This window comes from Hibiscus syriacus, unplaced genomic scaffold (genome assembly GCF_006381635.1).
Source record: "Hibiscus syriacus cultivar Baekdansim isolate YM2019G1 unplaced genomic scaffold, ASM638163v2 tig00109916_pilon, whole genome shotgun sequence".
NCBI lineage: Eukaryota > Viridiplantae > Streptophyta > Magnoliopsida > Malvales > Malvaceae > Hibiscus > Hibiscus syriacus.
The window spans coordinates 621,118-632,461 of record NW_024062526.1 but is presented as its reverse complement, the minus strand read 5'-3'; the positions used below and the strand labels follow the sequence as shown (position 1 = coordinate 632,461).

The 11,344-nt window shown below is 33.7% G+C and overlaps 1 protein-coding gene and 1 pseudogene across 3 annotated transcripts; both read right to left on the bottom strand.

The window, feature by feature from the left end:
• Positions 1–5,623: 5,623 nt before the first annotated feature.
• On the bottom strand, positions 5,624–7,910 carry LOC120210120. Of its 3 annotated transcripts, none has more exons than XM_039208925.1 (7): positions 7,482–7,910; positions 6,876–7,353; positions 6,475–6,555; positions 6,283–6,360; positions 6,064–6,164; positions 5,870–5,976; positions 5,624–5,740 (listed from the first exon to the last, which is right to left on the bottom strand). In XM_039208925.1, the coding sequence occupies exons 1-4, from the start codon at positions 7,884–7,886 to the stop codon at positions 6,353–6,355; spliced, it is 972 nt and encodes a 323-aa protein (XP_039064856.1). In that variant the 5' UTR covers positions 7,887–7,910; the 3' UTR covers positions 5,624–5,740; positions 5,870–5,976; positions 6,064–6,164; positions 6,283–6,352. The 3 variants fall into 3 exon arrangements, with proteins under 3 accessions (XP_039064856.1, XP_039064857.1, XP_039064858.1); XM_039208926.1 differs by having other exon boundaries at positions 6,064–6,156; XM_039208927.1 differs by lacking the exon at positions 6,064–6,164 and having other exon boundaries at positions 5,870–6,014.
• A 390-nt stretch (positions 7,911–8,300) lies between these two features.
• Positions 8,301–9,932, bottom strand: LOC120210121 (annotated as a pseudogene).
• Positions 9,933–11,344: the final 1,412 nt, after the last annotated feature.

The window sequence follows — 11,344 nt, the reverse complement described above, 5'->3', positions numbered from 1 at the left end:
AATCCTTCATTGGGTTTCATCTTTACTCCTTGAAGATACATACGTGTTGGAGCTAAGCCTTTAACATATCGATATTGTCCCAAAAATACATCAGCTAGATGAACCCATCTCTTAATATGCTCTTGGTTCAAGTGATTGTACCATACTACTGCTGGCCTAACGAGGCTATCATGAAAGGAGTGAATTAACAAATCATCAGAATTTAAATATCCTTCTATTTTTCTACAAAATATTCTCAGGTGGATTAGGGGATAACTGGTGCCCTCATATTTCTCAAAATCAGGCATCTAGAATTCATGGGGAATAACCAAATCTGGAACCAAGCCGAGTTCTCTTGCTTCTAGTTCTTTATGGGAGGCATTAACACCTTTCATATTTTTGATTACTTCATCCACCTTCTTGAATCCCTAATCATATTGTGAATAGTTTATGAAGTTATTCTTTGGGTTCGAATGGGATGCCCCAGGGTATGTTATCTTTCTCGACTCATTAATCTAACAGTATTGTTACTCTTTAGCAGTCATCTCTTCTTTATCCGTTGCTATCACTTGAATAATTTAATTCGATCCATCTTGTAGAGAATCCGATGCTTCATTCCTTGTATCTTGATGTAACCTTGTCAATTGTTCTGGCCACTGATATTGTAATCCATCACGAGATTTTTCCATTGTTTTCATGATGATGGTACAGTAATATGAATGAATGATCTCTGTTTTTACTGTTACAAAACCTTTCAGGAATTATTTACATGTTTTTATAACTAATGTATATAATAATACTTAAATAAAAATGTAATGTAAATGTGAAAATTGCATAAATGGAAAAATAAGAATGCAATTGGTGCAATGCAAATGTATGTATGAAAAAGGTATCAATCAAGAGTGATCATCTTAAAACAGATTTCATTGAACACAAAAGTTTCGATAAATCAAACAAAACTTTACATATAGGGGATAACTTTCACTCCTAACTTCTCTATTTCCCTTAAAAGCCAAATTAACTTCCACTCATGCTCAGGTGTGGAGTTGTCAATATGCTTTAATTATCTCATGAAACAAGCTAAATCAACCAGTTTATGAGCCACATTGTTTGCTTGAGCAGCAACTTTCTTCATGACATTGTCTTTTTCCTTCATCTTCTGTGTTAATTCTCGAAGATGTAGACAGTGTTGTTCATTTTTTCTTGTGAGGGAATCTTTATGTTCAAGAAGTTCTCATACAAGATCTCCATAATCATTGAAACATTTCATCAATATCTTGTTCTTATCTCTAGTGGCTTTTAATTTAGTATCAATCTCATGTTGATGGATCTGATATGATGCTTCCATGTTGGTTATAGCACTATTCAACATTTGATTTTTGGTTTGACATTTTCCCAATTCAATGACAATTGTATTGCGTCTTTCTTCTGCAACTCGTAAATCATGAGAAAACTTCTTAGCTCGACATTCATGTATATTACAGTTCTTTTTCAGTTTGGTGATTCCTGTTATCCACTCTTCTGAGGTGTTTCCTATGACAGCATTTTGAAATGCTTGACTGATCTTTTGGAAATCCTCATGCATGGTTTCCAGTTTTGTGCTCAATTTATTAATTTTAATCTTTAAATAGCGTGTTTGAGGCTCGTACATCAACAAATCTTCTTACTTCTGAACGTCCTTATTGATACTCTTACCTTTGAACACTTTTGGTATTAATCTAGCAGAACCTTCAGTTACCAAACTAGGTCGATCATTTATCATAAACTCTAATATTCCATGATCCAAAAGACATTGGACTCGATATTTGAAAGCAAGGCAATTCTCAATAGTATGTCCTTGAGCTCCGGTATGATATTCACAATAAACGTTCATGTCATACCAATTCGGATACGGAGGTTGCAACGGTTTCACATAATGTGGAGTCGTTTCTCGCGCTTCAAGTAGCTTCTCATACAACTCCTCATATGATTTAGAAATAGCATCAAAATGAGAACCACCTTTTATCTTGGATTGAACCTGAGTTTCAGACGTCGTGAATAGACTAAAGCTTGACAATTTCATATTGTATGATTTCTTCTCATTTCTGGAAGCTTTTACAGTTGTCACCATTTCCTGGGTATCTCTAGACAATTTGTGAATACGAATGATGACTGTCTGTAATTTCTCAAATTGGTTAGGATCCAAAGGCCCTTGTATATTTGAGATTGCAGGGTTATGTTCATTGAGCTCTCTCTCTTTTTGTGCAGGAATTTCTTTTCCTTTGGCTAAAACAGATATTCTACCCATCATCTTGGACATTTTCTCTCTTATTTCTCGTATCTCCTTTTGCTCTTTAACGGGCATACAATCTTTGGGTGCATAGTTTTCTTCTATCCTTGGAGTTTCCTCAAGATGACATTCCTTGGCTGCGTCATAGTTTGCTTGATCATAAATTTTTTTGTCCATATATGAAAACTTTTCAATTTGATGTCCACTCTTGAATCAATACCTTCTAATCATGTCATGATAATGCAATGCAAACAAAAGAAATCAATATAACAAGTTAGAATAAAATAAAATATATCTACAAAATAAATAAAAATAAGAAAAAATAATAAAATAAAAGGGTTAGTACCAGTTAATGGAAAGAAAAGATTATATCTATCATGGTATCTATATATATCCTAACCTTATGCTTTCTAATTCCATGCCTTGTTTGGAAAAACTAACCTAACCACATGATTACTGGTTCACATGCATTTATTGAAAAAAATCAAATAAATTAAAAGCTAGAGCTTATTTCTCCTTTGTGTACACCTATAGACAGAGTTTCAGCATTGTCTCAGGTAAGGTGAATTTCTAGGGTTTATTATATGCAGGGTTTTCATTTCTAGGAGTAAAGGTACTCGAATTGTCCTTGTTAGTGTCCCCTTAGGCTGCCAAACCCTCAATCCTAGTCCATTACAGACTTAAATGGATCGAGTTCAATTCGAGGGGACACATTTCCCTATGCCTGACACGGAGAATAAATTCTCACAAAGACATAGAGTATATAAACCCCGAAAGCTACTTGCTAGGTCTGACACGGAGAATAAATTCTCACGAAGACGTCGCTTTCACTCCCACTTAAAAGGGAAAAGAGCTCAAGTATAGAGCTTATGTTTATGCAATGCACGTGTTGTGTGCGAGGAGAAATTCTCAAACCTTTGACAAACAACGAATAAAAATGAATCCTAATATCTGAAAATTAATCAAAAATAAATGTTAGTATATAAGGATATAAAATAATAAATAAATAAAAATTGAATTAAAAGAAATCAAAAGAATCGTAAATTAAATAAATTTGAATTCTCAATTTCTAACTTATAGAGACAATATATAATCAATTTAAGGCTTGACCAGTTGTTCCCCAGCGGAGTCGCCAAGCTGTCGTAACCGGTTTTTGCCTGGGAACGAATGTTTCTTGGTGGAAAAGCGAATGAATAAATAAATGGTTTTTATTAAAATGTTTTAGAGTCGCCTTCAAACCTTTTGGGTTAGGTAGGTCGAATACCTAAAAATCATCTTTTAAAAGAGTTTTTAAGAAAATACTATTTACAAGATAAATTGGTCTGTGTATAACCAAAAATTCATTCTTTTTAGTAATAAAAAGAGATTCGTTGTTGGTTACGTTTGGAGAAGGATTAGCACCCCCACAACACTCAAAATTGGTACCCCTTGATTATAAATTATCTCTGATAATAAAATTTAAGAATTCAAATATAAATTTAATTTATGATTCTATTATTTCATATTCAATCACATAATTTTATTTAAAGAAAATTCTAAGGAGAAATAGAAAATATTCCAATATTTTCAATCGAAGAGAAACTAATCCCTAAAATGCTTTTAGGATGAATATGATAATTCCTCCTAAGAACTCAATATTTAAATAATTTAATATAACCAAAATGAATATAATTAAAGTAGGCATATTCTATTTTTTAGGTTTTTATAAGTAAGGTATTTATTTATTTTAAAAATATCAGAATAGGAAATCTAGTTACTTTAAGACATCCCTTTCTTAATATTTAAAAATAAATAAATATCATTTTTAATCAATTTGTGAAATTAATCAATAATACTTATGAATTTTTCATATATATATATATATATATATATATATATATATATATTAATGTGACTAAAATTAGATAAAATAAAGAATAATAATTAAAGTACTAAATTAAAAATATTGAAACTTAAAGGGTGATAAAATTTCAATTAAAAAATTACTAAAATAAAGAAAATTAAAACTATAAAATTAATTTTCAAAAATATATAAATTAATAACCCTAATTCAAAATATAATAAAATCTAGGTATTATTAGTGTAATTTAACCATAGATAATAATTCACATTAAAATATAAATTATAAAAAATATTGTCAAACTTATAATAGTAACAAATTCTCATATTTCAACAATGTAAAGGAAAAAAACGATGATTGGTGCCAATGATGAAGGAAAAAGACAAATTGCTCAATTTTTTTTATTATATTATTTTATATTAGGTAGAGAGAAATTATAGGCCTTAATAAACCACCCAAATGTCCCCATCCTATATTTAATGTGGACCTACTACCGACAATAATGATACTAAAAATTCAATACAGCGGATTTAAAATTTGAATTAGATTAATTTGACTGAGAATTCGAGTTACGTTAAATTAAATGACTAAAACATAACAAAATAAAATTTAAAATCTAAATTAAAATTCGTAAAATATGATTTTAGTGACTTATTTATAAAATTACAGAAACAGGGAGACCACGAAAATAATTTACCTAAACCTCAAAATTACGAAAAGGGTCCCTCCCCAAAACGGCATCGTTTGGGGAAGGATTTAAATACCCCTCAAACCGACCTTTTAGGCCATTTTCCTTCATTTTTTGTTGTTTTACTCTCTCACTAATTCTCTCGCCTCTCTCTAGAATTCCCTCACCGGAGGAAATTCTGCCACTGCCGGTCGTCGATTTCCGGCGACAATAACCATCGTGGCCACTACTCACGGTGGCCGAAAATTACAAAGTTACCTCAAATCGTAGATTTTTCCTCCCTAAAACCGAATCCGACTTTTATTTCTCCTAAAAGCCCTTAGATCGCCCTAGATCTAAACAAAACCAAAACTTTTAACTCGATTTTAAACAATGTTCCCGGCGACGATTGGGCTTTCTGGGGTAAGTTCTTCTTTCCATCGTTTGGTTTCTTGATTGTTTGTTGGTTGTTTTTTTCTTTTTATTTGGTGTTGTTGGTTGTCTTCGTGTCGCTTGCCGTTTTGGTTCGTATCTTGCTTGCTCTCCTCTTCTTTGCAAGTTCAATGGTAGCCTTTTATAGGCCACCACGGTGCTCCTTGGACCGAATGATTGGGTGCCCTTTGGTGAGTCACCAAAGCTACGACGGTGACTCACTAAAGGGTTGCGACGTTTGCGGTTGTCTTCACTTCTTCTGGAGTATTCGGTGCGGCTTTGTCGTCGTGACAGCAGATAACTGGGGAACATGACGACGGAGTGGTTGAATGGAGGCGGAGTGGTTGAAGGCGGCGTCGAAATCTCCCTAGGGTTGGTGAACCCTAGGGTTTTGGCTGGATCCATTTTGGACCAACCCTAGGGTTTTGGCTTTGGGCCGTTGGATCTCTCCAGATCCAACGGATGAGATTGATGGCGGCTGGAGATAGAGATGAAACCCTAGTTGCATCTGGATCGAGTCTGTTGGGCCTTCAGATTTAAATTGTATTTGGGCCTATAATAATAATAATTATATTAATAATAATAATATTAATAACAATAATAATATTAATAAAATAATAATAATAATATTAGTAATAATAATAATAAAAATGAGAATGAGGCAAAAACTTAGTGTCTATACCATGTCCCTTCAAGTGAGCAGCAACTTTATCCTTGTCAATAAAAACACCGATAGACTCAACAACATATTCAGCTCCAGCCTCGGCCCATGGAATTTCCTCAGGGTTTCTACCATCATTCACAAAGGCACGTCAAAAAAGTATTTCCTGCAAACAAAAATTCACCATACTCGATCAAAGGAAAAGAAAACCATACCTGTTGCCAAAAACAGTGATAGGCTTTTCACCAAAGAGAATGGTATTTGAGTCATTCACCTTAAGTTCATTGTGTTTCCATTATACATGAAGTCTGTCGTACTTAAACACGTAGGTATATACAAATACAATTATCAAAATCACATCAATTAACAAATTATTAAAATAAAATACACAAGTGAAAACACAGAGGAAAATAAAATAAAATACGGTTACGAACCATGTAATCAGTGGCGATGAAAGGATCGTTAACAGCAATGAGTTCAATATCTTCTCTTTGGAGTTCAACATCAATGCCCTAAACGTGCATGCCAAAGCATTATATTATTAACAGAAAAAACAGACATACAACTAGAATCAGACTAACATTCTGAGGATGACAAAACAAAATTACAACGCTTAGAAAACAAACCAGAAACAAGATTCTTTGAATTAAAAACATAGAGACCACGAGACTCTCTACCAATCCCCCCATCTTCCCAATGAAGAGATTCTGCAAAATGAAAAAATGAGGATAGAAAACAATGTTGCAATTTAGGTCTTTAGTAAGTTTTGATACTGATAACATATTATGGTGAAAGTTAGGTACAAACAACACATTGGGAATAACATCAGCTGAATCAAAACAGAAACTATCAGTGTATGTAATAGGAACAGTTTTACCATTAGGTAAATGTACACAAAGAGAACCAGAATCACATGAAGTAAGAGATTGCAAACAGTGGATTTCAGACACCATATGATCAGTAGCACCTGTATCAAGTATCCAATGCATAGAATCAGAGTGATTAGGTGAACAATTAGAACCAATACCTGCTAAGTTGACTGTTGTATCAATCGAGGGAGATTTATTCAGAAGCTCAAGAATTTGATTATACTGAGCTGTGGTGAAAACTGGAGCAACATGAGTATTACTAGAATCACTAGAACGTGATTCACGATCAGAATCAGGCAATGAGGTGTTGGTAGCAAGAGTAGCCTGGGGAACCTTTTTCTTAGTGAATTTGAAATCAGGAGCAAAGCCATTTAAGCGATAACAACTTCCACGCTTATGACCCTTTATCTTGTAGAAATCACAAACTCCATTAAAACACCTTAGATCAGAATTTTCAGAAGCACTGGAATACATTGCAGTTACTCCCGAAACACCAGATAGCTGAACTCGTTGTGCTTCTTCTTGCACAATCATGGAATAGGTTTGATTAACAATTGGCACAGGTTGCATAAGCAAAACTTTACTGTGAATTGCTGAATACGTATCTTTAAGACCCATAAGAAACTGTAACAATTTCTGTTGGCCAAGATGCTTAGAGTTTTACTGAGAAGCATCATAATTGCAAGTTGAAAAATGAACTAAAGCATGATACTCATCCCATAACAGTTTTAACCGAGTGAAATAAGTTGAAACAGTTGAATCACCTTGAGAAAAAGTTGCAATTTTCCGATGCAAGAAAAAATTCGAGATCCATCAACCTTATCGAATCGCTCCTTCAAATCAGTCCAGGCATGAGCAGCACTTGAAGCAAAGACAATTCTAGCAGAAAGATCACTGCTCATCGTGTTGAAAATCCAGGATAGGACAAACGCATTACAGCGTTCCCACCGAGAATGCAAGAACTCATCATAATCCTCTTTGCAACAAGAACCATCAACAAAACCTAGCTTATTCTTCGTCAACAGCGCAATCTTCATAGAACGACTCCAGATATTATAGTTGTCAATACCGACCAAGCGGTGAGAAACAATAACACTACCCGACGTATCAAATAGATGCATGAACAAGGGGTGATTGAAATCGAGCATGGTGGTGTCAGAAGAATTCATTCCGTCACAAGAAACCGTCCAGGAAAAAGAAAATATACGGATTAACCGAGAATGAAAGAATACGGGTTAAAGGAAAAACGGGTAGATATGAAAACGGCCCAACAAACCACTTGGGCTAAACTGATACCATGTTAAAAATAAGACCCAATATTTGGGTAAAATTATCTTTTATTCCTCTACTTACAATTTACAACAAATAAGTCCTATTTAGACACAAAGCAACTACCATAACTAACTCAATAACTAAAAGCTAACAAACCAACAAACTGTACAACTAAGCTAAACTAGTTAACAATTTCTACACATATACTATTATAAAGTAGTATATGTTCTGATATGCAAAAACAACTACTTGAATCTGAATCCACTTCTTTTTACCACTGAAGCTATTCAATTGGTTCTAAATAGCCAGAAACAAATTCAACCTTAGAGAAAGTATTATAAGAATGAAGCCTCGCACCTGCTGTCTCCGACAAAGTCGGTTGAGATCAAATCTTCATCTGCATAACCAAGAATTCCCTTCATGGTGGTCTGGGATGCCTCCCTACACAGAAAAGACGCATGGTGTCATTACATAAACAACATGCATCTTTTAAACTAAATGCAGCACACTATAAGATCAAATATTCTTAATCCTTACTTGATTGCAGCCTTGATATCTTCGTAAGAAGCCTTCTTCTCAAGCCTTACAGTGAGATCGACCACAGGGACATTGACTGTGGGAACACGGAAAGCCATTCCAGTCACCTTACCATTCAATGCTGGAAACACTTTGCCAACAGCCTACGTAGTAACAAGATGATAATCAAGTTCCAACAATAATTTGAAAACAGTATATAGCAGGCTAGCCAGTCCCATAATACAGGGATAAAACACAGGTCCTAACATCAAACGCTAATCACAAATTAGCTGAGTGATGTTTGACATTCTTAGAAAGGAATATATATTTTTTAAAAATATAAAATTCAACTAAAATTATAAGTTTTACAAAAACAAACATAAAAATACCATACAACTTCACCAGAAAGACAAACCAAATCATTAAATGTACACATGCATTACTTATAAAAGTGAAATCTCGACTAATTTGAGTTTATTTCAAATTAAAAGAAGCTTGTGCCTCCAGATGTAAATGGATAAAAAAATAGGTGATAATAAACAATACAGATCTTGATAGAAAAAGAAAAGCAATAGAACACCAAGTACTTACCAGTGATCGAGTGGACAGTTGTCATAAGACCCTCAACAATACCAATTTTGTCATGAATTACCTGCCATCATGTTCACAGGTTCATTATTACTTTAGAGATAAAAGTATTAGCCAATGCTTTAAAACAGTAACAGAGGAATAATTATTACCTTAGCCAACGGAGCAAGGCAGTTGGTAGTGCAGCTAGCATTGGAGACAAAGTCAAGGCCAGGCTTGTATTCCTTCTCATTTACACCCACAACTAACATAGGGGCATCCTTACTGGGAGCAGAAATGATCACCTTCTATGCACCACCCTAAGAGAGAGAGGGAAACGACCAAAAGGGTAAGAAAACCAGAAATGAAAAGAGCATGATATGGGATTTGTATGAAATTTTTCATATATTTTGATGATTATATACCCTAGAAACATGTCCAAATATTTATGAGCACGGATGTCAATAGCATTTAAGCTCCAGACGCGCAGTACAACATTCCCTCTTCAGCCTTAATAGACACAAAAGGCATGTTAAACTTGGGGGAAAACAACTGTCGTGTACCTTCAAGTGAGCAGCAGCTTTATCCTTGTCAGTAAAAACACCGGTAGACTCAACAACATATTCAGCTCCAGCCTCAGCCCACGGAAATTCCTCAGGGTTTCTACCGTCAACCACAAAAACACGTCAAAAAAGTATTTCCAGCAAACAAAAATTCACCATACTCGATCAAAGGAAAAGAAAACAATACCTGATGCCAAAAACAGTGATGGGCTTTTCACCAAAGAGAAGGGTCTTTGAGTCTTTCACCTTAACTTCATTGTGTTTCCATTGGCCATGAACACTGTCGTACTTAAACATGTAGGTATATACAAATACAATTATCAAAATCATATCAATTAACAAATTACTAAAATAAAATACACAAGTGAAAACACAGAGGAAAATAAATAAAATACGATTACGAACCGTGTAATCAGTGGCGATGAAAGGATCGTTAACAGCAACGAGTTCAACATCTTCGCCTTGGAGTTCAACATCAATGAACATATTTAATATTTAAGTTTTAACATCTTTCTAGATTATTAATGTTTTCAAATACGAACGTTACCAATTTTTCAATCATAAATATGTTATGAAGAGAAAAATCTTCTATCATAATTGGGGAGAAAATTAAAAGATTTGGAAATTAAGATTTTTTTAGGGGTTGGGAGAAGAAAGGAGTTTAGAGTTTAACATAAAACAGATATTTTAAAGGGTAAATTACAAATTTCATCATTAAACTTTATTCTCTCTTATTTTTCTTATTAAATTTTAAAAAAATTCAATTTTTTTCATTCAACTTAATATATTGAGTTTTTTGTCATTTCGCTGCTAAATAGTTAACACATTAAAATAACGTCGTTTCAAAAATTAAAATTTTTATCAAAACGACGATGTTTTGCATCTATATAAAAATCCATTTATAAAGCCGTTAGTGAGAAAACGACTGAGTGACAAAAAAAACCAATATATTAAATTCAGTGAGAAAATTTAAAAGATTTAAAGTATAATAAGTAAAATAGGAGAAAGAATAAAATTTAATTATTAAATTTATAAGAGAAAATAACCTCAGTGATCGAAAATTCCTTATAATATACGATTTTGACCAACTTTTTTTCGATTTGCCAAAATGACCAACAAAATCGCAATGTGGTCTCTAAATCGCAACGCGATCTCCAGTATCGTAAATTAGTTTCCAGATTCGCAACGCGATTTTAACTATCGCATTGCGATTTTCCAAATTCGCGTTGCAATTTTAGAAAATCGCAATGCAAATATGTAAATCGCAACGCGATTCTGACTATCGCAACGCTGAATTTCAAATTCGCAACAAGTTTTAGTTTCGCAACACAAATATTTTGGGTATATAACTACGCAGCAGCAGCAAATCATAACCTAAATCCCTAAATTACAACTCATTTCATCTCCATATATCACTCTCTCCGGCGACATCCGTTCCTATATCCAACAACATCCTTCCCCATCCGGCAACAGGTTTTAGTTTCGCAGCTCCTTTGTTTAGTAAATTAATTTACAATAATGAAATCATCTAATGTTGATCATGTTTGGATAGATTTGTGTTTTGGAGGGTCATGGGAGAATGTTCATGGTGTTTTACAATATATGCCTTTACCCATGAATCTTCAACTAAAACTATCATTAAAATAGTTAACTTATGAAACTCTAATGTTACGTGTTGCAAATAAATTGAATTTAGAGCCCTTAAGTGG

Coding starts and splice junctions, on each gene's coding strand:
- LOC120210120 (XM_039208925.1), bottom strand. CDS start 7,886: ATGAATTCTTCTGACACCACCATGCTCGATTTCAATCACCCCTTGTTC. Junction 7,354..7,481: donor AATTGCAACTTTTTCTCAAG/GTGATTCAACTG, acceptor CTTGGCCAACAG/AAATTGTTACAGTTTCTTAT. Junction 6,556..6,875: donor TACAACAGTCAACTTAGCAG/GTATTGGTTCTA, acceptor TTCATTTTGCAG/AATCTCTTCATTGGGAAGAT.